The sequence below is a fragment of the Saimiri boliviensis genome, chromosome 14 (genome assembly GCF_048565385.1).
Source record: "Saimiri boliviensis isolate mSaiBol1 chromosome 14, mSaiBol1.pri, whole genome shotgun sequence".
Taxonomy (NCBI): Eukaryota; Metazoa; Chordata; class Mammalia; order Primates; family Cebidae; genus Saimiri; species Saimiri boliviensis.
In genome coordinates this window covers 29,514,375-29,540,999 of record NC_133462.1, presented here as the reverse complement: position 1 = coordinate 29,540,999, position 26,625 = coordinate 29,514,375, and the positions used below count along the sequence as shown (strand labels likewise).

General features: G+C 55.2%; 1 protein-coding gene across 26 annotated transcripts in view; it reads left to right on the top strand.

Moving 5' to 3' along the window:
- The first annotated feature begins 2,222 nt into the window (after nucleotides 1–2,222).
- MAST3 (microtubule associated serine/threonine kinase 3) overlaps nucleotides 2,223–26,625 on the top strand; it is a 54,661-nt gene continuing 30,258 nt past the window's right edge. For 8 of the 26 annotated variants that reach the window (XM_039466593.2, XM_039466584.2, XM_039466594.2 and 5 more), the window contains exons 1-3: nucleotides 2,223–2,297; nucleotides 12,006–12,037; nucleotides 15,342–15,431. In XM_039466593.2, coding sequence (XP_039322527.1) covers nucleotides 2,259–2,297; nucleotides 12,006–12,037; nucleotides 15,342–15,431 — 161 coding nt within the window. In that variant the 5' untranslated portion in view covers nucleotides 2,223–2,258. Of the gene's footprint in view, nucleotides 2,298–12,005; nucleotides 12,038–14,878; nucleotides 15,067–15,341; nucleotides 15,432–25,367; nucleotides 25,664–25,704; nucleotides 26,234–26,625 lie in introns of those variants that run through there. The other 18 variants (XM_074384392.1, XM_074384388.1, XM_074384390.1 and 15 more) reach the window with 5 other exon arrangements.

The following is a 26,625-nucleotide window of genomic DNA, read 5'->3' as shown; positions in this document are numbered from 1 at the left end:
TAAGAGGGTGTTGAAGGATGCGTAGGAGTGTGCCAGGAGAAAATCTATTCATTCATTTAACAAACTCACTTATCGTCATCATTCATTAAATAACATTTTAATTGAATTCCCAGTTAAATTGGAATTTCAGACAACCAACACACTGGTTTGCGTTTTGTTTTGTTTCGTTTGAGACAGAGTCTTGTTCTGTCATGCAGTGGCATGACCTCAGCTCACTGCAACCCCCATCTCCCAGGTTCGAGTGATTCTCCTGCTTCAGCCTCCCGAGTAGCTGGGATTACACGTGCGCACCACCATGCCTGGCTAATTTTTGTAGTTTTAGTAGAGACAGGGTTTCACCATGTTGCCCGGGCTGGTCTCAAACTCCTGACCTCAGAGGATCCACCAACCTCAGCCTCCCAAAGTGCTGAGATTATAGACATGAGCCACCACACCCAGCCAACACATTGTTTTTTTAATATAACTATGTCCCAAGCTCTGCAGGGGGCATACTTATACTGAAAAAATATTCACTGTTCATGGAAATTTAAATTTAACTTGGTGTTTGCTTTGGAAAACAGCCTGGTTGTTTCTTACCAATTTAAAACATAGAGTTGCTGGGCGTGGTGGCTCACGCCTGTAATCCCCCCACTTTGGGAGACCGAGGTAGGTGGATCACTTGAAGGTCACGAGTTCGAGACCAACCTGGCCAACATGGTGAAACCCTGTCTCCACTAAAAATACAACAATTAGCTGGAAGTGGTGGCGGGGGCCTGTAATCCCAGCTACTCAGGAGGCTGTATGAGAAAAACAAGTTTTCCCTGGCGTCCTGTATTTTTATTTGCTCAACCTGGCCACCATAACCTGGTGCCATTCTGCAGTACCTCATGGACAATCAGGCCCAGTGACCCTTCCTAGGTTCCCCTCAAGCCTGAAAACATACTCCAGGGTCCAAACTGAACAGTGGGGCGGCCAAAGAAAACTGTGGCTGCGGAGAAAGTGCCAGTCCTGGCCGGGCACGGTGGCTCACGCCTGTAATCCCAGCACTTTGGGAGGCCGAGGCGGGTGGATCACGAGGTCAAGAGATGGAGACCATTCTGGTCAACATGGTGAAACCCCGTCTCTACTAAAAATACAAAAAATTAGCTGGGCATGGTGGCGCGTGCCTGTAATCCCAGCTACTCAGGAGGCTGAGGCAGGAGAATTGCCTGAACCCAGGAGGCGGAGGTTGCAGTGAGCTGAGATTGTGCCACTGCACTCCACCCTGGGCGACAAGAACGAGACTCTGTCTCAAAAAAAAAAAAAAAAAAAAAAAAAAAGTTTTGGTGTTTTGGCCATACTTGGTGGCTCACACCTGTAATCTCAACACTTCGGAAAGCCTAGGAGGGGTCATTTGAGGCCAGGAGTTCAAGACCAGCCTGGGTAACATAGTGAGACCCCGTCATCTCTAAAAATAAAAAACAAAAGTTTTGATGTTTTGTTCATCATAAATGTTTTCATTATTTCTGAGTTTTTAAAATATTATTTCTTTTGATGGCTGAGTTTTTTGGGACCCCTTTAACTTTTGCCCAGGGGTGAGAGCCTCACTCCCCTCACCCTAGAACCAGTTCTGCTGTGTGTACTGGGCACATTGTTGTTGTTGTTTTGCGTGTGTGTTTTTTTGTTTGTTTGTTTTGAGACAGAGTGTCGCAACAGCTCAGGCTGGAATGCAGCCCAGTGATCCCGGCTCACTGTAACCTCCGTCTCCCAGGTTCAAGCGATTATCCTGTTTTAGCCTTCCGAGTAGCTGGGATTACTAGCTGGGATTACAAGTGTGCGCCACCACGCCCGGCTAATTTTTTTTTTTTTTTTTTTTTTTTTTTTAAGTAGAGACGGGATTTCACCTTATCGGCCAGACTGGTCTCGAACTCCTAACCTCAACTGATCTGCCCACCTCGGCCTCCCAAAGTGCTGGGATTACAGGCGTGAGCCACTGCGCCCGGCCAATGCGCTGGGCACACTGATTAACCTCTCTGAGCCTCAGTTTCTTCATCTGCAAAATGGGGCTGAATGATGGTCCCTTACTTCTGAGAGGATTTTTGCAAAATATTTACTACTGTGCTCCGCAGGAGGGGCGGGGCCAGCTCGCCCAGTGGGGGCGGGCCCTTGCGGTCTGGCTCCCCAGGAGGGGCGGGGCCAGGCCGCATCAGCTGACCAGTCTGGCCAATGGCACCCGGCGGCGGGGCCTGGCAGGCCGGGGCGGGGCCGGGGGCGGGGCTGCCGGCGAGGACTCCCGGGCCATGGACGAGTCGAGCCTCCTGCGGCGCCGCGGGCTCCAGGTGAGGCCCCTGCGCGGGCGGCGGGGCGGCCGAGGGCGCGGCCAAGTGGACGCGGCCTGAAAGGTGCCCGGGGGGGGCGGGGCCTTCGCTGGCTGTAGGGAAACTGAGGCAGAGGGCGGGGAACGCTCAGATCGCTTCTCTTTGACCACCAGCTTCTCAAAGTGCTTTTCTCCTGGTGGGAAGGGGGAAGGTGTCCCCCCTCCTTGGACAGCTAGGGAAACTGAGGCTGCAAGAGATTGCGTGGGAGGAAGAGGCTGAGGGCTCTGCCCCTCCCCACCAGCTGTTCTAATAATAATGCTAGCAAGAGCAGCCAGGGCGCTCACCATATGTTCATGGTCGTTTTAATCCTGTTACTAGTGATGAATTAATATTAGTTCATATGTATTAATACCTCCTGGGGTCGTCGCTGTCCCACAGCACCCCCTCAGCTCACTCCTACGACGAGCTGGGGAGGTTGGGGCTGTCAGGCGCCCATTTGTCAGAATAAGGAAACTGAGGCTGTGGTCCCGGCAAGCCGTTCTCCAGAGGTCACCCAGCTGGGATTCGATCCTGCGCTCTTAACCAGCTCTCCTGGGGCACAAGGTGCCGCCAACTAGCAGTGTGTCCTGGGGGGAGGGCACCCTTGCTTCTCCGGGCCTCAGTTTTCCAAACGAGCCATAGGGTCCTCTATTTAACGAGTCTGTGTTTGGGGGAGGCTGTGTCACCAGGAGGAAGGGACACAGGCGTCGGGGACAGCAGAAGTCTAAGTTTGAAGCTACACGGGGCTGCAGGACCCCGGACAGCCACCCTTCGACTTCTCTGGGCTTCAGTTTCCCCATCATGAGAAATGAAAAATGGGAATTAAGATTTGGCCATTCCCCTCTGGGACTTAGCGACCAAGTTCTCAGGCAGGGAACCTGGGATTCAGCATTTCCCCAGTGAACATTTATGGAGCGCCTGCTGTGTGCCCGGCTCTGGAGAGGCAGCAGAGGGTTCTGCCACCTCTGAAGCCGCCCTCCTAGAAACCCCAACCTGTTGGGAGCAGCGGTGACCCCACGGAGTGGTCGGCTGTGATAAGGGACTCAGAGGAAGAGAAGGAGGCGCCTGACCCAGGCGTTGCTGGGACCCCTGGGGTAGAGGAGGCAGCCAAGGGTGGCGGGGCATTGCAGCGGGCGCGGTATTTAGGGAAATGAAAAAGGTTGCCAGACGCTGGAACCTAGGGAGGACTGTGCAGGTGGGATGGGGGCCGGGGACTGAGGTTAGCTCCGGGCGGGTTGAGGGAGCGAGGGGGATGGGGCAGGCGGGTCTCCAACCTGGAGCCGCCCGGGAGCCCTTCACCTGCGGGCCTGCAAACTCAGCAGGCGGTGGGAAGCCGGGTCGCAGGGTGGTCAGGGAAGGCAGGGGCTGCGCTGCAGATCAGAGACACCCCGTCTCTGGCGGGGGTGGGGCAGAACTGGAGGCGCTAAGGCCAGAGGCGAGAGTGGGTGAGGGACTTGGGCAGAGGAGGGGGCGGGGCGGGATTGGCGAGCAGCGTGGTGTTGGGGGGGGGGGGCAGCCCCGCCTCCAGCCCCAGTTAGATGCCAACCCGCCCGCGGCCTCTTAAAATAGAGAAACCGCCTCCGGGTAGGCGAATGGGGGTGCTGCTGACGTCAGGAAGTGGGGCCGGTTCCATCAGGGGGGGGTCAAACATTTCCTGATGATGAATTCTATGTTACAAAAAGGGAAACTGAGGTTCAGAGAAGCATAGCCACGGTCCGGGTCTCCCAGAGTGTGGGTGACAGAGTCAGGCAGGATTTGAACCCAGACAGTTCCGGCTTCCTCTCCAGACGAACCGAGCGCAGGCGTCCATCCACGGAGGTGGAGGGGTGAGCACGGATTGCCCGACTGAATGAAGGCATTCCGGGCAGAGGCCACAGTACATGCCCAGAGGCATGTAGCCTTCCCTCCCTATGACACGGGGACACTAGACTTGAACCTAGTTTTCAGCACTAGAGGCTGATGGCCAGGACTTACTGCTTCCAGGGCCTTCGGTGCTGATTTTGAAAAGGTTAGACTTTCCCCCTAGAGAAGTAGGGAACTACAGCGTACTGGGCATGGCGGCTCACGTTCTTCCAGCAACTCAGGAGGCTGAGGCAGAAAACTCTTTTTTTTTCTTTTTTTCTTTTTTTTTTTTTGAGAAGGGGTCTTGCTCTGGCACCCAGGCTGGAGTGCAGTGGTGCAATCTTAGCTCACTGCAACCTCCACCTCCCGGGTTCAAGTGATTCTCCCGGCCTCAGCCTCCCAGGTATCTGGGATTACAGGCACGCGCCACCATGCCCGGCTAATTTTTGTGTTTTTAGTAGAGATGGGGGTTTCACCATGTTGGCTAGGCTGGTCTCAAAGTCCTGATTTCAGGTGATCCGCCTGCCTCGGCCTCCCGAAGTGCTGGGATTACAGGTGTGAGCCACCGTGCCCAGCCAGGAAGGATCTCTTGAGTGCAGGAGTTTGAGGCTGCAGTGAGCCATGATCATGAGACCCTATCTCAAAAATAAAAATAAACATCCCGTGGGAGAAAATTCAAATAATAATAAAATGACAGGTGGTAATCACCATTCATATTAACAGGCTAAGCCCTCTCATGTGTTCAATTCTCCAACAGCCCGAGCACTCAGTGCCATCATTAGTTCCATTTTTCAGAGGAAGAAACTGAGGCCCAAAGAGGGAAGTACCCGCCAGGAAGCCAGAGAACTGGAATTCTAACCCATCTGGCACCTGACGGAGTTTTCCTCCTCAGCCCCGGTTTTGGGTCCCCTTTGACTGGAAACTGTGTTAGTGGTCCAGGGGCACCCCAGCCAGTCAGAGGGCAGGCTGCTGGTGAAAGTCAGTCAGGTTTCCTGGAGGCCGAAGGCCAAAGAGTCCATGCCTAAACGGTGCTGATGAGCCAATCCAGACTGATAGCCCAGGGTCCTCTCCCGGGGTGACAGTGTGAGGCTTGCCGGTGTCTGTGTGCAGGAGAGGTCTGAACAAGGATCTGGCCTGGCCCGCGGGCCGCCAGTTTATGACCGCCCTGGGTCCAAGAAGGAGATGGAGACCTTTCCAGTTTGGGTTAAACTCAGCTTCGTGCCTAGCGTGTGCAGGTACTGGGTAACGTGAGCGGTTATTAATACTACTATTTTCTTTCTTTCTTTCTTTCCTTCCTTCCTTCCTTCCTTTCTTTCTTTCTCTCTCTCTCTTTCTTTCTTTCTTTCTTTTTTATTAGAGACGAGGTTTCGCCATGTTGGCCAGGCTGGTCTTGAACTCCTGACCGCAGGTGATGCACCCGCCTCGGCCTCCCAAAGTGCTGGGATTACAGGCGTGAGCCACCGCGCCCGGCCTACTATTATCTTTTAACGTTCGTCATCACCCACTTGGACCTTTGCTTTACACACGGCCGCATTTCAAAACGTCAGATCCCGCAAGAGAGCATCCCCCGGCAGAGAAGGCGACTAGAGCCTGTACCTGGACTTCGGCTCTGCCGCTACTGGGGTGGCTTCCCTAGGTGCGGTCCTCAAGGGAGATCCTGCTTTCTCATGGCCAGGTTCAGCTTATTTTCCTCCTCCTCCAGGAAGCCCTCGGGCTGGTGCGATGTGGTCCATGCTGACTTTCTTCCCATTTCACTCCAGGGACACCGAGCTTCCCATGAGGCTTGGCGTGCTCAGCAGGCCGAGTCCCACCTCCCCTTGCACGTGCTGTTTGCTGGGCATGGACTGGTGTTTTCTGTGTGCCTTCTGGCTTTGTCTGACACCGCCTACTCCAGGAAGCCCCTTTAGCTCTCCTCTCTGTGTGCCTTCAAACTCTTCTCTCCCTTGGAGTCCCTTTTTTTTTTTTTTTTTTTAAGAGATGGGGGTTTCACTATGTTGACCAGGCTGGTCTCGAACTCCTGACCTCACAATCCGCCCACCTCGGCTTCCCAAAGTGCTGGGATTACAGGTGTGAGCCACCGCGCCCGGCCTTTTTAAGACAGAATCTTGCCCTGTCGCCCAGGCTGGCGTGCAGTGGTGCGATCTGGGCTCAGTGCAGCCTCCATCACTCGGGTTACAGCGATTCTCCTGCCTCAGCCTCCTGAGTAGCTGGATTACAGGCTCGCGCCACCACTGCCAACTGATTTTGGGTTTTGGTTTTGGTTTTTAGTAGAGATGGTGTTTCACCATCTTGGCCAAGATGGCCTTGAACTCTTGATCTTAAGTGATCCTCCTGCCTTAGCCTCCCAAAGTGCTGGGATGACAGGTGGGAGCCACGGCGCTCGGCCGCTTTCGGTTTCCCTTAACCCCTCCCATCTGGGGGTGCTCGTGCTGTGCTCTGTCTTCTCCAAAGTGGGATTTCCTCAAGGTGGGGCTAAAGCTCGTGGGAGAGGCAGCATCCCGCAGCCTGCAAGCACAGACGGGGATACCATAAATATTACCTTTAAAGGGCAGCTCCAGGGGGTCGGGGCCTCCCCAACCTCCACTCATCTGGGTGGAACCACTCCCTGGGGAACAGCAGGCACAGAGGGGGGCTGTGGGCGGAAGCAGATGGTGCGGGGAGCGAAGGGTCCGGGCGTGGTGCCAGGAGAGTTCCGAGTGGTCCAGCTTCCGCAGGAGCCTTTGCAGGGAGCTGCTGACTTTGTCTCACCTCTCTCTGCCGCTTAAAAAAAAAAGAAATCAAACATCTTCAGACTGGGCGCAGTGGCTCACGCCTGTAATCCAGCATTTTGGGAGGCTGAGGTGGGAGGACTGCGTGAGGTCAGGAGGTCAAGACCAGCCTGGCCAACATGGTAGAACCCCGTCTCTACCAAAAACACAAAACTAGTCGGGCGTGGTGGTGGGCGCCTGTAATCCTAGCCATTTGGGAGGCTGAGGCAGGAGTATCGCTTGACCCCGGGAGGTGGAGGTTGCAGGGAGCCGAGATTGTGCCATTGCACTCCAGCCCGGGCCACAGAACGAGACTCTGTCTCAAAGAAACAAAACCAAAAAAAAATCTTCACATCTTTTTGTTTTTTGGAAGCCGATTTCAACTGGTGGTTATTATTCACCTCTTGATCGTCATCTTGACCCCCATCTGTGGAGGTCTCCCCCAGTGCCAGGCCCTGAGCTTGCCGCTTATGGGTGCCTCCAGGGACACTATGCCACTGGACCGTTTTCCAAACGAGGAAACTGAGGCACAGAGGTCTTTAGTCACTTGTCGGGGTCACACAGTGCAGGAGTGGGGAGTCAGACTGGGAGCCTAGAACTGTCAGAGTTTTGGAAGGAAATGGCTGGAATGGGGATGGGGTGCAAGTAGAAGCCCCCCACACCAGGGTTCAAATCCCTCCCTGTTTCACATGGGGTAGTGGAGGAAGTGCTTGTAAGATCCCACAACTGGCCGGGCGCGGTGGCTCATGCCTATAATCCCAGCACTTTGGGAGGCCGAGGCAGGCGGAACACTTGAGGTCAGGAGTTCAAGACCAGCCTGGGCTACATAGTGAAACCTCATCTCTACCAAAAATTTAAAAAATTAGCCGGGTGTGGGCCGGGCGCGGTGGCTCAAGCCTCTAATCCCAGCACTTTGGGAGGCCGAGGCGGGTGGATCACGAGGTCAAGAGATCGAGACCATCCTGGTCAACATGGTGAAACCCCGTCTCTACTAAAAATACGAAAAATTAGCTGGGCATGGTAGCGTGTGCCTGTAATCCCAGCTACTCAGGAGGCTGAGGCAGGAGAATTGCCTGAACCCAGGAGGCGGAGGTTGCGGTGAGCCGAGATCGCGCCATTGCACTCCAGCCTGGGTAACAAGAGTGAAACTCCGTCTCAAAAAAAAAAAAAAAAAAAAAATCAGCCGGGTGTGGTGGCACATACCTATAATCCCAGCTGCTTGGGAGGTGGAGGTTGCAGTGAGCCAAAATCGTGCCACTCCACTCGTCTGGGCGACAGAGCGAGACTCTGTCTCATAAAAAGAAGAAAAAAATTCCCCCAACTATTGGAAGGGGCAGAAGTGATGGCCACAGTGATGGTGGTGATAGTTTCATCCCCATAACTGCTTGAACTAAAACTAGCGAGTTGTCTGTCCTTGGAGATATTCAAGCAGTCAGGGAGAGCTGGGAGCAGTAGGACCTTCTCCTCCCATTCTGACAGTTCTGTTTTCTGAGCGCAGAGCAGCTGAAGCCAGGCCTGGGGTGATGCCACATCCCGGCGACCCTTCCCCGCCTCTCCCGGGAGACCTTGCCCTCCCAGCTGGGCCATCCGGCAGCCCAGCAGCTTCCGGCCCCCTCCAATTGGCTGTGGGGGCCGATGGCGTCACTGGTTGCCATGGCGAACACCCGGATCAAGACGTGGGCAGCCTGGAGCCCACCAAAGCAAAAATAGTCGTGTGTCCCCAGCGTGGTCGCCCTGATGTGTGTGTGTAGGGAGGGTGTCCTGAGACCCAGTTTCCTGCCTCTCACTCCACCAAGAGACGTGGGCAGCCGGCTTTCCTCTGCGCCTAAGTTTCTCTGCCAGTGAAACAGCCCCTGCCCGCGGTTCGTAGTAGGCTCAGTAAACGCAAGGACATTTACCAAGTATTATAGGCCCTTGCTGAGCTCAACAGTAGTACAACGGGACACAACAGCAGGAATAGTAATGGCTGATCATGATTAACCCCGAACCCTCCCAATGTCATCTCCAGATTACAGATGGGAAACTGAGGCACAGGGCCAGGAAGAAACAGAACTGGACCCAGATCTTGGTGTCTCCAGGTTCCGAACTTGTGCCCCATGCCTTCTGGAGAATTTAAAAACCATCTTGATTGGCCAGGCTCCATGGCTCACACCTGTAATCCCAGCACTTTGGGGGCTAAGGCAGGAGGATCACTTGAGGTTAGGAGTTCGAGACCAGCCTGGGCAACATGGTGAAGCCTCGTCTGTACTAAATATACAAAAATTAGACGGGCATACTAGTACACAACTGTAACCCCAGCTACTCAGGAGGCTGAGGCAGGAGAATCGCTTGAACCCAGGAGGCGGAGGTTGCGGTGAGCCGAGATCGCACCATTGCACTCCAGCCTGGGTAACAGAAGAAGACCCTGTCTCTTGTATCACTGCACTCCAGCCTGGGCGACAGAGCAGGACTCCATCTCCCTCTCACTCTCTCTCTCTCTCACTCTCTCTCTCTCTCTCTCTCTCTCTCTCACACACACACACACACACACACACACACAAATCTTGGTTGTCCAGGCATGGTAGCTCACACCTGTAATGTGAGCATTTTGGGAGGCCAAGGCAAGTGGATCACCTGAGGTCAGGAGTTCGAGACCAGCTTGGGCAACATGGCAAAACCCTGTTTCTACTAAAAATACAAAAATTAGCCAGGCGTGTTGGCATGTGCCTGTAATCCCATCTACTCTGGAGGCTGAAGCAGGAGAATTACTTGAACCCAGGAGGTAGAGGTTGCAGGTTGCAGTGAGCCAACATTGTGTGTTCCACTCCAGTCTGGGCAAAAGAGCAAAACTCCCTCTAAAAAAAAAAATTAGCCAGGTGTGGTGACACATGCCTGTAGTCTCAGCTACTTGGGAGACTGAGGCAGAAGAATAGCTTGAACCCGGGAGACAGAGGTTGCAGTGAGCCAAGATCGCACCACTATAGTCCAGCCTGGGTGAGACTCCGTCTCAAAAAATAAAAACCCTTCTTGGGCAGGCTATGTCTGAGGATGGGCTATGGGGTCAGAGTGGAACACAAGCTCAGGACTCTATCCTGCATGCGGTGAGGGTACCCAAAATTGATACAGGTCGGCTTGCTGAGCTCTAAAAGGGTCCATCCATCAGCCGCCCTCCCCATGTGCCCCACGGGTGCCCAGGGCCCAAAGCTGCATAGACTCTGCAGCAGGTGAAGAGACCCAGGAGGAGAGCGACCTCTGAGATGGGACAGGGAGAAGACAACTCAGGAATCTCTGCTTTCTCAACAGGTGATTAGGTTTAGCCACTACTGACATACTTCTTCATAAATACAACTGATTTGTCTTTTTTTTTTTTTTTTTTTTTTTTTTGAGATGGAGTTTCGCTCTTGTTGCCCAGGCTGGAGTGCAATGGCGCGATCTCCGCTCACCGCAACCTCCGCCTCCTGGGTTCAGGCAATTCTCCTGCCTCAGCCTCCTGAGTAGCTGGGATTACAGGCACGCGCCACCATGCCCAGCTACCTTTTTGTATTTTTAGTAGAGACGGGGTTTCACCATGTTGACCAGGATGGTCTCGATCTCTTGACCTCGTGATCCACCCGCCTCGGCCTCCCAAAGTGCTGGGATTACAGGCTTGAGCCACCGCGCCCGGCCCGATTTGTCATTTTAAATAAAATTATTATTTTTTTTTAGAGATGAGGTCTTGCCCTGTCACCCAGGCTAGAGTGCAATGCTGTCATCATAGCTCACGTACCTCCAGCTCCTGGGCTCAAGCAATCATCTCACCTCAGTCTCCCGAGTAGCTGGGATTACAGGCATGCGCCCCCGTGGTGAACCCCTGTCTCTACTAAAAATACAAAAAATTAGCCAGGCTCGGTGGCTCACGCCTGTAATTCCAGCACTTTGGGAGGCTGAGGCGGGCAGATCATGAGGTCAAGAGATCGAGACCATCCTGGCCAACATGGTGAAACCTTGTTTCTACTAAAAATACAAAAATTAGCTGGGCGCGTGGTGGTGCGCGCCTGTAGTCCCAGCTACTGGGAAGGCTGAGGCAGGAGAATCGCTTGAACCTGGGAGGTGGAGGTTGCAGTGAGCCGAGATTGTGCCACCGCACTCCAGCCTGGCAACAGAGTGAGACTCTGTCTAAACAAACAAAAACAAACAAACAAAAATTAGGTGTGCGGGCGCCCACCACCACCCGGCTAATTTTGGTATTTTTTGTAGAGACGGGGTTTCACCATGTTGGCCAGGCTGGTCTCGAACTCCTGACCTCAAGTGATCCACCTACCTCGGCCTCCCACAGTGCTGGGATTACAGGCGTGAGCCACGACTCCTGGCCTTATTTTTGAGACAGGGTCTCACTGTGTCACGCAGGCTGGGGTTCAGTGGTGCGATCTTGGCTCACTACAGCCTCTGCCTCCTGAGCTCAAGCAATCCTCCCACCTCAGCCTCCCGAGTAGCTGGGAGTACAGGCTCGAGCCACCAAGCCCGGCTACATTTTTTGTTGTTGTATTCTTTGTAGAGACAGGTTTTTACCATGTTGCCCAGGCTAGTTTCAAACTCCTGAACTCCAGTCATCTATCCGCCTTGGCCACCCAAAGTGCCACAATGACAGGCATGAGCCACTGCCCCCAGCCTAGTCTGGAAATTTTGTAAACATTTTTTTGGAGAGATGGGAGTCTTGCTGTGCTGCCCAGTCGAGCTCAAACTTCCAGCCTCAAACAACCGGTCCGCTTTGGCCTCCCAAAGTACTGAGATCGCAGGTGTGAACCATCAGTGGCGCCCAGCTAAAATAATTTTTAATGCAGGTGTGGTGGGATCTGGGTGGGGAATTAGACTGGGAACCTGGAGGGCTTCCAGGAAGAAGGGGTGTTGACTTCAGACCCGGAGTATGCACCGAAGTTAATTAGGGCTGGCAGGGAGAGAAGGCCATTTCGAGAGAGCGCACAGTGAGTGCAAAGGCCCTGAGGCAGGGCTCGGCCCGGTGTATGGTGAGCGGAAGGACTCATTGGTTGGGGCAGGGGATTGGAGGTTGTGGGGGTGCGTCAAGGGCCAGGGGTTCTGAGGGCTTGTCTCGCTGAGAGTGATCCCCATTTCTGTCTCATTGCAGAAGGAGCTGAGCCTGCCACGCCGCGGACGTGGGTGAGTTCACCTGGGGCTGGCGGGCTGGGTGGGGCCTGGTGGTCCTGGCAGTGGAAGAAGTGGGTATTTCAGTGACAGCCGGTGAATCGTGACTGTATTGAATAATTACAGCGACACGCTTCACGTTCATTCCTGTCCTCGTCTTTGCAAATCGCTTTGCAAGCGCCTGGCCCGCCTCTCGCCACACCCCGGGAGGCCATACCGGTTTGCAGATGAGGAACCCGAGGTGCAAGGGGGTTTCATCACCAGCTTAAGGGCACTCAGCTGGGAAGGGAAGACGCTTGTCTAGAATCCAGAGTCCAGATGTTGAAATTCAACTGAAGTGTATTGAAACTGACTGGAATGCCTCCCATGATGGGGAGCTCACTGCCTTTTGGGGAACACCAATAGAAAGTCTTCTCTCAGCTGGGCGTGGTGGCTCACGCCCGTAATCCCAGCACTTTGGGAGGCTGAGGCAGGCAGATCGCTTGGAGCCAGGAAGTTTGAAACCAGCCTGGCCAACATTAAGTAAAACCAGCCTGTCTCTACTAAAAATACAAAAGACTTAGCCAGAAGTGGTGGTGGATGCCTGTAATCCCAGTTAGGAGGCTGAGGCCGGAGGTTCACTTGAACCCTGGAGGCGGAGGTTGCAATGAGCCAAGCCCGAGCTCCCGACATTTCACTTTAACGTAAGCAACAGAATGAGACTCTGTCTTAAAAAAAAAAAAAAAAAAGGCCGGGCACGGTGGCTCATGCCTGTAATCTCAGCACTTTGGGAGGGCGAGGCCGGTGGATCACCTGAGGTCAGGCGTTCGAGACCAGCTTGGCCAACACGGTGAAACCCCATCTCTACTAAAAATACAAAAAATTAGTTGGGCATGATGGTGGGCGCCTGCAATCCAAGGTAGCTGGGAGGCTGAGGCAGGAGAATGGCTTGAACCCAGGAGGTGGAGGTTGCAGTGAGCTGAGATCGCATCACCACACTTCAGCCTGGGCAGCAAGAGTGAAACTGTCTCAGAAAAAGAAAGAAACTCATCTCTCTCAGGGTCAGAACAGTGTTTCTGTGGGTTGGCTTTTATTTATTTATTTATTTTAGGCAGGGTCTCACGTGTTGCCCAGGCTGGAGTGCAGTGGTGCAATCTTGGCTCACTGCAGCCTCTGCCTCCCAGGTTCAAGAGAGTCTCCCCCGTCAGCCTCCGGAGTCACTGGGACTCCAGACAGGAGCCTCCACACCCGACTTGTATGTTTAGTAGCGGCAGGGTCTCACTATATTGCCCAGGCTGGTCTCAAACTCCTGGACTCAAGCGGTCTGCCTGCCTCAACCTCCCAAAGTGCTGGGACTACAGTCATGAGCCACGGTGCCCAGTCCAGGTTACCGTTTTTTACCCCCAAAGCTTAGAGAACATGCTTGTTCAATGCCTTCATTCATTTACAGATGAAAGAAAGCAGAGCCCAGGCTGTGGAGGGGGGTTTACCTTGAACTCGTGGTCTGGAAGTGTGAGTGTGGACACCCCATCTTTGGGGCTGCTTTTGCCTGAGTTGGGGGTGAGAATGAATCACTCAATGAACATTTTTCTGAGCACCTACTGTACACTGGGTCCTGCTGAAGGCAGAAGGGATACAGAGAATTCACTGTCAGAGCAATAGTTGAAGTTTTGTACACAGGAGACAGATTAACCAGAGCAAGAGACCGAGAGGCGCTGGAGGTGGCTTGATCCTGAAGAGCTGGGGCCTCTTGAAGGAAGTGACCTTTGAGCCTAGATCTGGAAGAAGAGGAGGAGCTGGGGGTGGGGATTCTGGGGAGAATGGCACTCCAGGCAGCAGGAACAGCGTGGGCAAAGTTTCTGGGGTGCCAGTATGCTTGGCGTTAGAAGAACAGCGTGAAGATAAGGTTAGCTGAGTGGAGTGAGTGGAGAGGAGTTTGGAAGGACAGAAGGAGGAAGTCCTTGGGGTCAGAGTGGACCCCAAGCCCAGGCCATCTGCTCCTGTCGGAGTGGGGATGATGCACTTGGCCGGGAGGTGCTTGAAGGCCCCGGTAAACTACTGGGGGTTGCCAGGGACTCGGACATTGCCCCGAGGGCGGGCACCGTTTCCAGCCTTGGCCCAAGCAGTGGGCAGAGTGTTGGCCCAAGCTGTGGGCAGTGTTGGACCGAGAATCAATGAGGACTGCAGAGGGCAGAGTCCTGGGCCTTGGGGCAGGACAAAGACTCCACAAGAGATGTCCACTCCCTGCCACCTTCCCTGTGCCCCACTGGGTCCCCAGGGACCTCAAGATGGCCAGAATGAGACACAGACCCCCCCCCCCCCGCCCCAGACTGTGGGGTTTGTTCTGAGAGGGAGGGAGGACAGAGCTGGAGGCGCCTGGCGCTGGTGGGGTGCAAGGACAGTTTGGCGGAGGAGGGGCAGGTGGGGCTGGACTCCTGTGTGGGTGAGGGGGCCCGACCTTCGTGGCAGGGGGGACAGCGGGGAGCCGGGAACTGGAGGTGTGGTCAGGGCCCCTGGCGTGGCCGGCGATGCGGAGACCCGAGCGGGGCCGGGACCTCCGTGCTGAGCGGCCGGCGGGCGTGCGGGGTGGGGGCGGAGGGGCGGCGCGCGCTCAGATCCGGGGGCCCCCCCGAGAGCGCCTGGGCTGGGGCGAGGGCCGCGGCCGGGCCAGGGCGGGGAGAGGCGGGGTCAGGCCGTGGAGCAATCGCGCCGACCGCGGAGCCGGTGACCGCCCTTCCCTTCCGGACCCGGCGGCCTCGGCGTCCCCGCGGCAGATCCCGCGGCCCGCGGCCCCCGCTCCCGTGCGCCCCCCGCCTCCGGGCCCGGCCTGCGCGCAGGTGCGGAGCTCCGAGTCCCGCCCCGAGGCGGAGCCAGCCCGGCCCCCCCGGCCCAGCCCCCGCGTCGAGTCCGCCGCACCCGCCAGGCGTCGGTCCCCGCGTCCGTGTGTCCGTCCGTCGGTCCGATCGCGCCACGATCGGGGCTTCTGGGGGCCGCCGAGGGGGCGGCCTCGGCCTCGGCATGAAGGCGCGCAGGGACAAGCTGCACATCCCGGCGCTGACCCTCGAGTGAGTGTCGGGCGGGGCGGGGGGCTGCGGGAGGCCGGGATGACGCCCACCCGCCCCCGCGTCTCTGTGCGCGTCGCCCAGAAACGCACCGCCGCCTCCGGGGAGCCCTCCCGGGTCGTCGGTCTGGCCCCGCCCTCACGGCCTGCGCTGAACCCAGAATCCCGGGTCTTGGGCCCCTCCTCCCTGAGGGAACCGCAGCCCCCCTCCGGAGATCCGGATTCGGCCACACGAAGGGGCGGCCGCCAGTTCACCGTCCCCGGCCTCTTTCTTTGCAGTCTGTCTCCGAGCAGCCAGAGCCCGTCCCTGCTGGGTCCCAGCAGCCCCTGCAGCCCCTGTAGCCCCTCCTTGGGCCTCCACCCCTGGAGGTAAGTGACAGCGCGTGTGGGCGGGGCGCAGAGTTCGCCCTGGCACCCCAGAGCCTTGGAAACCCTCCAGACTCATCACTCTCCCTAAGGTACTGTGGATGGGTGGCATCGCGTCTCTGGGCCTCAGTTTACCCCTCCACATAATGGCACTGCGATCCGTTCTAGGGGCTTCATGGGAAAATTCCATTTTCAGCCAGGCCAGCGTCTGACAGGTGGCCATGGGAGGGAAGAACTTAAGCTTTGTCCAAGGACTGCCCCGAGACAGGTGCCAGATTCCCAAGCTGCTCAGGGCGCTCCCTGCTGCAATGGGCCTGGACTCCTGGGTGGTGACCTCAGTGAGAAAGCTCCTCCCTCGAAACCCACAGGCACACCCAGGGCTGAGAGGCCACCACCAAGAGCCCTGTGGATTGAGCTTAATCTAAGTGGCACAGGGAGAAAAGAACCAGGGTGCCCTATAACCCCTTCCTGATCCCCACTTTTCCATTAGGAAAACTGAGGCTTAGAGAGAAGATGCCAGTTTTCCTGACTCAGTTCATCCCCTGGGGCCAAGCGTCAGGGCCAGCTTTGGCACCAGGGTATGTTGAAGGTTTGAGCCACTCTCTGTGACCGGCCAGGTTTCAGGCAAGGGGGAGTTTGGTGAGCTCCTTTCATGGTTTGGGCCAAAGTTTCGGGAGGGACAGATGTGAGGTCAACGGTGTCTATTAGAATTAGGTGGTCCAGGCCGGGCGCGGTGGCTCAAGCCTGTAATCCCAGCACTTTGGGAGGCCGAGGCGGGTGGATCACAAGGTCGAGAGATCGAGACCATCCTGGTCAACATGGTGAAACCCCGTCTCTACTAAAAATACAAAAAAAAATAGCTGGGCATGGTGGCGCGTGCCTGTAATCCCAGCTACTCAGGAGGCTGAGGCAGGAGAATTGCCTGAACCCAGGAGGCGGAGGTTGCGGTGAGCCGAGATCGCGCCATTGCACTCCAGCCTGGGGAACAAGAGCGAAACTCCGTCTCAAAAAAAAAAGAATTAGGTGGTCCAACAACCATTTATATTTTAGTTTGAATGAGCTGCGTAAATCTTTCCATAGACCTTTTTTTTTTTTTTTTTTTTTTTTTTGAGACGGAGTCTCGCTGTCCCCCAGCTTGGAGTGCAATGGCGCCATCTCGGCTCACTACAACCTCCACCTCCCGGGTTCAAGCGGTTCTCCTGCTGCAGCCTCCCAAGTAGCTGGGATTACAAGCATGAGCCACCCTGCTGGGTCATCCACAGACCTCTGGTGGGGAGAAAAAAGAACAATATGGAGCCCGCATGTGGGTGCTGGGCAGCAGGGAGGAGCCTTCCTTCGGGCAACAAGCACTTAAGAGACATGTGCTGAGATCCAGGTGTCAAAGGGACTGCTGAGACAAACGGAGTCCCCCCATCAGTGGCTTCCCAGTCAGCTTGGGGAATTGAGTGATAGAATGAATGGATAAACAAGATGTATTCAGACAGGGACCTCTTGGGGAGGTGATATCTGAGCCGAGGCCTGGGCACAGCTAAAGGAAGATTGGCACCAGGCAGTGGGAACTGCATGTGCAAAGGTCCTGTGACAGGATGGAGGTGTTTTTGTTTTTGTTTTTGTTTGAAACAGAGTCTCACTCTGTTGCCCAGGTTGGAGTGTAGTGGCACAATCTCGGCTCACTGCAACCGCCGTCTCCCGGGTTCAAGCTTCAGCCTCTCTGAGCAGTTGAGACTACAGGCGTACCACCATGCCCAGCTATTTTTTTTTTTTTTTTGAGGTGGGATCTTGCTCTGTTGCCCAGGCTGGGGTACAGTGGTGGGATCTCAGCTCACCGATACCTCTGCCTCCCAGGTTCAAGCGATTCTCCTGCCTCAGCCTCCCAAGTAGCTGGGACCACAGGCGCATGCCACCGCACCTGGCTAATTTTTGTATTTTCAGTAGAGACAGGGTTTCACCATGTTGATCAGGCCGGCCTCAAACTTTTGACCTCAAGTGATTCTCCCACCTTGGCCTCTCAACGTGCTGGGATTGCAGGCATGAACCACCGAGCCTGGCCTCATTTTTGTATTTTTGGTAGAGACAGGGTTTCATTATGTTGGCCAGGCTGGTCTTCTGACCTCAGCTGATCCTGACCTCAGGTGATCCACCCACCTTGGCTTCCCAAAGTGCTGGGATTACAGGTGTGAGCCACTGCACCCAGCCTGAGACTTTTTTTTTTTTTAAGCCTCTGTGGCTGCCTTGAGGGGGAGAAAGATCTACTGGGGCCAGGAATGGACGTGGCCAGAGACAAGGAAGTGGGGAGGGCAACATCCAGGCCAAGTTGGGGCATCCAGTGGGTAACGGAGACTGCCGTCACCCTCACTTAATGACGAAAACGGGGGTGCAGGACCTCAGAATGTCTTATCAGGAGCATCGCAGGAAGCTTTCAGGCCAGACGTGACTCTGAATCCCTGGCTTCCACCCCAGGTGAGGACCGGATGAAGGCAGGGACCCTTGAACTTGAACTTGGGAGGTGGCGATTACAGGGAGGCCTCTGAGCAGATTGGACCAGTTTAACTGGGGGCGGAGGGAGGAAGTGTCTGGGACTGAAAAAGGCCAGTAGGTCGTGTCACTCACCACCAGGGGGCAGCAGAGCCACATCGCCGTGGGCCTTGCTGGGCAAGGGGTCCCTGCTTGCCGTGCCAAGCCATCCTAGGAATAAGCTCATAATTGTCCCCACAGAGTCTAGTCTCTGCAGTTCCCGCCTCCTTTTCTTTTTTCTTTTCTTTTCTTTTCTTTTTTTTTTTTTTTTTTTTTTGAGACAGTCTCGCTTTGTCGCCCAGGCTGGGGTGCAGTGGTGTGATCTAGGCTTGCTGCAACCTCCGCCTCCTGGGTTCAAGGGAGTCTCCTGCCTCAGCCTCCATAGTAGCTGGGATAACAGGCATGTGCCACCATGCCCAGCTAACTTTTGGGTTTGTTTGTTTGTTTGTTTGTTTGAGACAGAGTTTCACTCTTGTTGCCCAGGCTGGAGTGCAGTGGTGTGATCTCAGCTCACCAGAACCTCTGCCTCCCAGGTTCAAGTGATTCTCCTGCCTCAGCCTCCCGAGTAGCTGGGACTACAGGCATCAGCCACCACAACCAGCTAATTTTTTGTATTTTTAGTAAATATGTTCCACAGTTTCTTGTCTCAAAAAAATAAAAATAAAAAAGTATATATGGGGTTTCACCATATTGGCCAGGCTGGTTTTGAACTCCTGACCTGAGGTGATCCACCCATCTCGGTCTCCCACAGTGCTGGGATTACAGGTGTGAGCCGCCGTGCCTGGCCTGATTTTTTATACTGTTAATAGAGATGGGGTTTCACCATGTTGGCCAGGCCGGTCTCAAACTCCTGACCTCAGGTGATCTGCCCACCTTGGCCTCCCATGATGTTGGTATTACAGGAGTGAGCCCCTGCGCCTGGTCTTGCCTCCCCTACCTCCATTCTGTTCATCTCCCATCACTCACTCAGCTTCAGCCACGTGGCTTCCTGGGCTGATCCTCCAGCATGCGGGCAGCCCCAGGGCCTTTGCACTTAACTGTCCCCACTGCCTGGACAATTCCCCCCTTTCTCCTTCCGTCACATCCTCATCAAGGCCTCAGCTTCAGATAGGAAGCCTTCCCCACCCACCCTCTCCTTCCAGTTCCCACAAACATGGGGTATAACATGTATTATATCGGCTGGGCGTGGTAGCTCACCCCTGTAATCCCAGCGCTTTGGGAGGCCGAGGCGGGCAGATCACCAGGTCAGGAGATCGAGACCATGCTGGCTAACACGGTGAAACCCTCTCTCTACTAAAATACAAAAAAATATTAGCCAGGCGTGGTGGCAGCCTCCTGTAGCCCCAGCTACTCAGGATGCTGAGGCTGGGGAATCGCTTAAACCTGGGAGTGGGAGGTTGCCGTGAGCGGAGATCACGCCACTGCACTCCAGCCTGGGTGACAGAGTGAAGCTCTGTCTCAAAAAAATGAGCAAGCAAAGAACATGCATCATACCTGTCCATTTCCCCATTCAGACCTCAGGAATTTTTTTTTTTTTTAATGAGGCAGTCTCACTCTGTTGCCCAGGCTGGAGTGCAGTAGCATGACAGGTCGTTTCACTGCAACCTCCGCCTCCTGGTTCAAGTGATTCTCCTGCCTCAGCCTCCTGAGTAGCTGGGATTACGGGTGCCCACCACCACGCCTGGCTAATTTTTGTGTTTTTAGTGGAGACAGGGTTTCACCATGTTGGCCACGCTGGTCTTAGACTCCTGAGCTCAAGCGATCCTCCCGCCTCAGCCTCCCAAAGTGCTGGGGTTATAGACGTGAGCCCCATCACCCAGCCAGCCCCAGAGGTTTGATTTCCACATTGTCTTGTGTGTTTATCTCGTTATTTTTCTCATCCAGAGCTTTTTTTTTTTTTTTTTCCAAAGACGGAGTTTCACCATGTTGGTCAGGCTGGTCTTGAACTCCCGACCTCAGGTGATCCGTCCGCCTTGGCCTCCAAAGTGCTTGGATTACAGGCGTGAGCCACCACACCCGGCCAAAATGACTTTGGAATTCCTCTTTTGGAATTTTCTGTGGCATAGTTTTTGTGAGTATCATCATTGATGCTGTATCTTTTGCTTTTAATTGTGAATTCACTTTTTAGAGACAAGTGACTTCCAAGGTAGCTACTTTGAAAGGGATACCACTTATTTGAAAATTTATGTTTCTTTTATTTTTATTTTTATGTTTTTTTTTTTTTTTTCAATAGAGATGAGGTGTCATCATGTTGGCCAGGCTGGTCTCGAACTCATGACCTCAGCTGATCCACCCATCTCGGCCTCCCAAAGTGCTGGGATTACAGGCATGAGCCACCGCATCTGGCCTCATCCAGAGGTTTGACAGACTCTCTGGGACCAGACCTGACCTGCCCTGGTCATGTTGTAGCTTCAGGGCAGACCCAGGGTGTATACAGCAGGTGCTCAGTTAATGCATGTGGCTTAGATGAATGGGCAGTATCTGGGAGGGCTCTCCTTGTGGTGGTGGTAGTGGTAGTGGCAGTGGGGCCATGAGTTGGGCTTTTATTCTTTTTTTTTTTTTTTTTTTTTTTTTTGAGATGGGGTTTCACTCTTGTTACCCAGGCTGGGGTGCAATGGTGTGATCTTGGCTCACCGCAACCTCCGCCTCCCGGGTTCAAGTGATTCTTCTGCCCCAGCCGGCTAATTTTGTAATTTTAGTAGAGACAGGGTTTCTCCATGTTGGTCAGATTGGTCTTGAACTCCCACCTCAGGTGATCCGCCCACCTCGGCCTCCCCAAGTGCTGGGATGACAGGCGGGAGCCACCGCGCCCAGCCGAGTTGGGCTCTCATAGAAAAAGTGGCTGTTCCTGCCTGGAACAGCATCATCAGAGGCACATTCCTTCTGGAGCCTCAAATACCAAGGGCAGGAAGAAGGTGGATTTTCTACCTAGAACACTGGAAGTCATAGAGAGCGTGGGGCTGGGAGGGGTGAGGGAGGTGTGTAGGCAGGTAGGAAGTGCTGGGGTAGTCAGACTAAAAAGGGGCCGGGGGTGTCTGTACGTCTACCTGACACTTTGCCATTTATAGTCACAGCACAGTCAGGGAGAGTCAAATGCCAATGTCACAGAGTTTGTCAGGGACAGGGCTAGGATCTGAGCTCTGGGGAGAAGGATTCACCCAGGAATGCGGTTTGGTTTGGTTTGGTTTGGTTTGGTTTGGTTTGGTTGGTTGGTTGTTTGATGAGATGGAGTCTCACTCTGTCGTGCCATGATCTCAGTTCGCCACCACCTCCGTCTCCCGGGTTCAAGCGATTCTCCTGCCTCAGCCTCCCAAGTAGCTGGGACTACAGGTGCACGTCACCAACCTGGCTGATCTTTGTATTTTTTGTAGAGACGGGGTTTCACCGTGTTGGTGAGGATGGTCTCGATCTCTTGACCTCGTGATCCATCCGCCTCAGCCTCCCAAAGTACTGGGATTACAGGTGTGAGCCACCGCGCCCGGCAGGAATGCAGTTTTGCTATAAGAGCAATAGAGAGCCATGGAGGGTGTGTGAGCAGAGGAAGGGCAGGATCTGGGGAGCAGTGGGCTGACACCAGGGTTCAGTGGCTCAGCCACTTTCATGGAAGGCCTTTGCTGTGGCAGCAGGCCCTCTGGATTGTCAGCTGCAGCCCTGTTTTGCAGAGGGGGAAACTGAGGCCAAATGAGCATGGGAGAAGGTCTCTCCCTGCTATAGATGTCAGGGCAGTGGGTATATGTAATAGGGGGTGTGTAGGTGTTACTGGGTGTAGCTGTGGCTGGGGACAAGGGGCCAGCGCCTTTACTGTGTGCAAAGGTGTGTCCCCATGCATATGGGATGGCTCAGCACATAGTGACAGCAAGTGGAGACTATGGCCCCATCCCCACTTGGGTCCCCAGACTGCGGAGAATCTGTTCCCCAAATGAGGCTCGAGCCGCATACCTGGGAGTCATAGGGGACCATTGCGAACCTTGTCACCATCTCTGACCCCACCTTTCCCCTGGTCTCCAAAAAAGTCCCCAATCCACCCTCTTCTCCATAGCTTCAGTTTTCCCCTCCCGAACACTGTCCCAGCCCCTTCCTGGCCCCCCGCTACCTTCATTCCTGCCCCCAACAGCATGCTCCCCAGAGCAGACACAAGGGGGGTTACAAACAGTCCGAATCACACCCCTTCTCCGCTCAGGCGCCCTCCATGGCTCCCCAGTGCTCCCACAAGAAAATTGCACTCCTTCCTGCAGTCCACAAGGCTTCTGTGGTCACCCCCGCTGGCATCTTGCCCTTAGTGCTGCCTCAGAGAGCTGTGCCCTTTGCCCGGGACCCACTTTCTGCGTGGACAGCTCCCTCCTCCATGCCTGGCTGGCTGCAGGGCCCCCTCCTCTGAGAAGCCTCCCAGCTATGTTCACCCTTTGCACTGCTCCCTCCTTTCTCTTCCCTTCTCAGCCTTGGTGTTTGAAATTATCTTTTTTTTTTTTTTTTTTTTTTTGAGATAGCATCTCACTCTGTCACCCAGGCTGGAGTGCAATGGCGCGATCTCGGCCCACTGCAACTTCTGTCTCCCGGCTACAAGTGATTCTCCTGCCTCAGCCACCTGAGTAGCTGGGAATACAGGCGTGCTCCATCGTGCCCAGCTATTTCTTAAAAATTTTTATTTTTTTTTTCTTTTTCTTTTTTTTTTAAAGATGGGGTTTCACCATATTGGTCAGGCTGTTCTCAAACTCCTGACCTCAGGTGATCCGCCCACCTTAGCCTCCCAAAATGCTGGGATTACAGGCGTGAGCCACCGCACCTGGCTTTATTTATTTTTATTCTTTTATTTATTTATTTATTTTTGAGAATGGAGTCTCATTCTTGCCCCCCAGGCTGTCGTGCAATGGCACAGTCTCAGCTCACTGCAACCTCTGCCTCCCGGCTTCAAGCTATCCTCCTGCCTCAGCCTCCTGAGTAGCTGGGGTTACAGGCGTGCGCCACCACGCCCAGCTAATCTTTGTATTTTTAGTAGAGATGGGGTTTCGCCATGTTGACCAGGCTGTTCTTGAACTCCTAACCTCAGGTGATCTGCCCGTCTCAGCCTCTGAAAGTGCTGGGATTGCAGGCGTGAGTCACCGTGACCAGCCTTTTATTTATTTTTTATTTTCTTTCTTTATTTATTTATTTATTGAGACAAACTTTTGCTCTTGTTGCCCAGGCTGGAGTGCAGTGGCTCGATCTCGGCTCAGCGCAAACTCTGCCTCCCAGGTTCCAGCGATTCTTCTGCCTCAGCCTCCCAAGTAGCTGGGATGACAGATGGGAGCCACCACGCCGGGCTAACTTTGTATTTTTATTAGAGATGGGGGTTTCACCATGTTGGCTAGGCTGGTCTTGAACTCCTGACCTCAGGTGATCCGCCCGCCTCGGCCTCCCAAAGTGCTGGGATTACCAGCTCGAGCCACGGCATGTGGCCGAAATTACCTTGTTCATTGAATTGCTTCCTGTTGGCTCGGTGCAGTGACAACACTCAAAAAAAAAAAAAAAAAAAAAAAGAATTGTATCCTGTTTACTCTCTGCCTCCCCCACTGGACTAGGTGGGCCCCTGAGGACAGGGGTTTTGTGGGCCTGGTCCCTACGGGGTCTCCAGGGTTCAGAACTGGAGTGGGCATACAGTATGTGACCAGTAAGTGTTTGTTGAGTGAATGAATGGCCAGATACGGGTATTTGAGCCCTAGGTCTGGGCAACCTGGGGGCCTTCCTAGGGAGATACCCACTAGGTCAGGGGTGCCTGTGGGTGGCACCGGGTGTCTGGGACACCAGCAGGGAGTCTGGGAAAGCTTTGAGAATAAGAATTGACGGGGTTAGGGGTACACGCCGGGTGGCAACATGCCATCTGTGTTTCCTCAGTTGTGTTCTTTTGTTTCTTTATTCATTTGTTTGAGACGGAGTCTCGCCCTGTCACCCAGGGCGGAGTGCAGTGGCATGATCTCGGCTCACCGCAACATCCTGCCTCCGCCTCCCTAGGAGCTGGGATTACAGGCGCCCACCACCATGGCTGGCTAATTTTTTGTAATTTTTGTAGAGTCAGGGTTTTGCCACATTGGCCAGGCTGGTCTTGAACTCCTGGCCTCAGGTGAACCACCTGCTTCAGCCTCCCAATCCCTGTGCTGGGATTACAGGTGTGAGCCACCACACTTGGCCTCACGCAGGCTGGTTTTAAACCAAGGCTGGGAAAGGCCAGATGAAGGCTGGGCATGCTGGCTCATACCTTTAATCCCAGCTACTCGCAAGGCTGAGGCAGAGGAATCGCTTGAACCCTAGAGGCGGAGGCTGCAGTGAGCTGAAACTGCACCATTGCACTGCAGCCTGGGCAACAAGAGCAAAATTCTGTCTCAAAAAGAAAATCATCTCTTTAGCTATGAAGCCTGGGCTCCAGCATTGGGTCTAGACTGGGTCCCAAAGTGTCCTGTGGCCCAGGAAGGGGCATCCCTCGTGATGACACTGCCCTTGACGTCCCTGGACTGTCATGACAGGAGGAAGCATTCATTCAGTGCCTACTTTGGGAGACACTTCTGCTTCCATAGCGGCTTCCACAGCGAACACATATTGTGCCTTCAGCCCAGTACCAGGCTCTGTGTCTCAGAGTTTATTCTGTTTTCACTATGGGGGATGTTCTACGTGGGGAAATAGAGGCCTGGAAGTTAGCCTGATGCTATCGATTATAGAGATCAATGATATACAGATACAGAGCATATATACCAGCTGCCCTTGGAAGCGCCCTCTTGCATCTGATTTGTGTAATGCTCATGTCAGCCCAGTTTTCCTCCCATTTCACAGTTGAGGAGACTGAGGTGGTCGATTCCTGACTGAGGCAGGGCTGGTGGCCTTTCCCGCCACACAGAGGCAGAGCACGTCAGACGCCCCGACTCAATTTGCCAAACACACCCTGTGTGCCAGTCCGGTGCTGGGAACTGCAGGGACCCCGAGGAGCCCCCCAACCTGGGGAAGACAGAGCCGGCCAGACACAAAAGAGGGTTTTTCAGAGGAAGGGACGCTGTCTTGCCAAGCTGGATTCCCAATAGTGGGATCAGGGTGGGCGTGGTAGCATGAGCCGGGCCAGGACGCTGGGTGGGTCTGGGGAGCCGCACTGAGAAGGGGTCAGTGCCCCGGGCGAGAGGAAAAGGAGGGAGGGAGTGATTAGATTAACATGTTGGCAGAAAGGAGCCAAAAACCTTGTTGTCCCCGGCTCCAAAGCTGCCAACGCCCCGCCCCCGCCGCCCGCGGCCCTAGCAACGCCCCGCCCCCGCCGCCCGCGGCCCTAGCAACGCTCCGCCTCTCCGCCCGCGGCCCTGGCAGCGCCCCGCCCACTCGCCCGCTCGGGGTCCGCCGGCCTCGCTTCCGCGTCGCTCGCTCCGCCTCCCGGCGGGCCCCGCCCCCAGAAGGCCCCGCCCCCGCACTCGCCTGGGCGGAGTTCCCGTCCGCGCTCGGGGGCGCGCGCTTCCTTCTCGCCGCCCCCCTAACCCCGCAGCCCAGCGCGCCCCCAACCCCGCCCGGCTCCGCGGGGCTCCCCGGCCGATCCCGCCGCCGAGGTTCGCGCCCCGCCGCCGCCGGCTGCGCCCCCGCGCCTTCCCGGCCTCGGGCGGCGGCGGCGGCACAAAAGGAAGCAGCATGTCCGACCCCAGCTACTGGACGGCGGTGGCGGCTCCCGGCCATCGCAGCCGCCTGGCCAAAGGCGCGCTGCTGCAGCGCTCCAAGAGGTAGGGGGCACGGCGCCGGCGAAGGCTCGGCGGCCGGCCGAGCAAACAGGAGCTGCCAGAAGTGTGTCCGGGCCGCGTGGCGGGGGCCACGGCCAGCGTCCGTGTGTGGCAGCAGTGGGAAGGGGAGAGGGCGCCTGTGGCTCGAGGTGTCCCCGGGGTCTCTGGCACCCTCCTCTCGCCCCTCATTCCTTGAACTGGGGTGACTTGTCTTCCAGCGTCGCAGCTGGGGTGGTGAGACAGGAGTGAGTTGCGACTGAGCTAGGATTCGAACCGGGTGTCCAGGGCTGGGCAGAAGCTGGGAGGAACTTCTTGGAAAAACAGGCTGATCTTTCCCTGGGGGCCCATTCAGCAGAAATGTTGGCTCAGAAGCAAATATTGACTGCACGAGGCTGGCATGTGGGTGGGGTGTCAGGAGTCCGGATAGCTGGGGTTAACCCCCACCAAAGCCTCCCCTCTCTTACAGTCTCAGTTTCCCCTTTTGAGAAGCAGAGAGACTAAGTGAGGGCTGTGGATTCTGTCGGACCTGGGTTCAGATTTCGACTCAGCCACTACCAGGCTGTGTGACCTCAGGTAGCTCCTTAACCTCTCTGTGCTTGGGTTTCTTCTTGGTGCAGGACTGGGGCAAAGTCTGGGCAGTGCGACCAGCTACTGAAAGACCTCGAATGCTGTGTCCAGGGCTTAAACTTCCCTCCAAGATCGTGGGGAGCAGTGGAGGGGAGATGTGGGTGCCAGAGGGATGAGGGACGCGGGGCTGGCTGGCTTCATGCCCCTGCTCTCTGCCACATTCTGTCTGCTGTGTCCTGGGTATCAAGAGAAGATGGTTCTCAGATGGCAACTTCTGGAGGTCCTGGATCTCCTCCAGGAAGAGCTGGGCAAACAGGCGGCCCTGCATAGATGCTTGGGAAGTGAATGGATGATACCTGGTTCTCCTTTGAGGCCTCACATCTGGCCGGGTTTTCAAG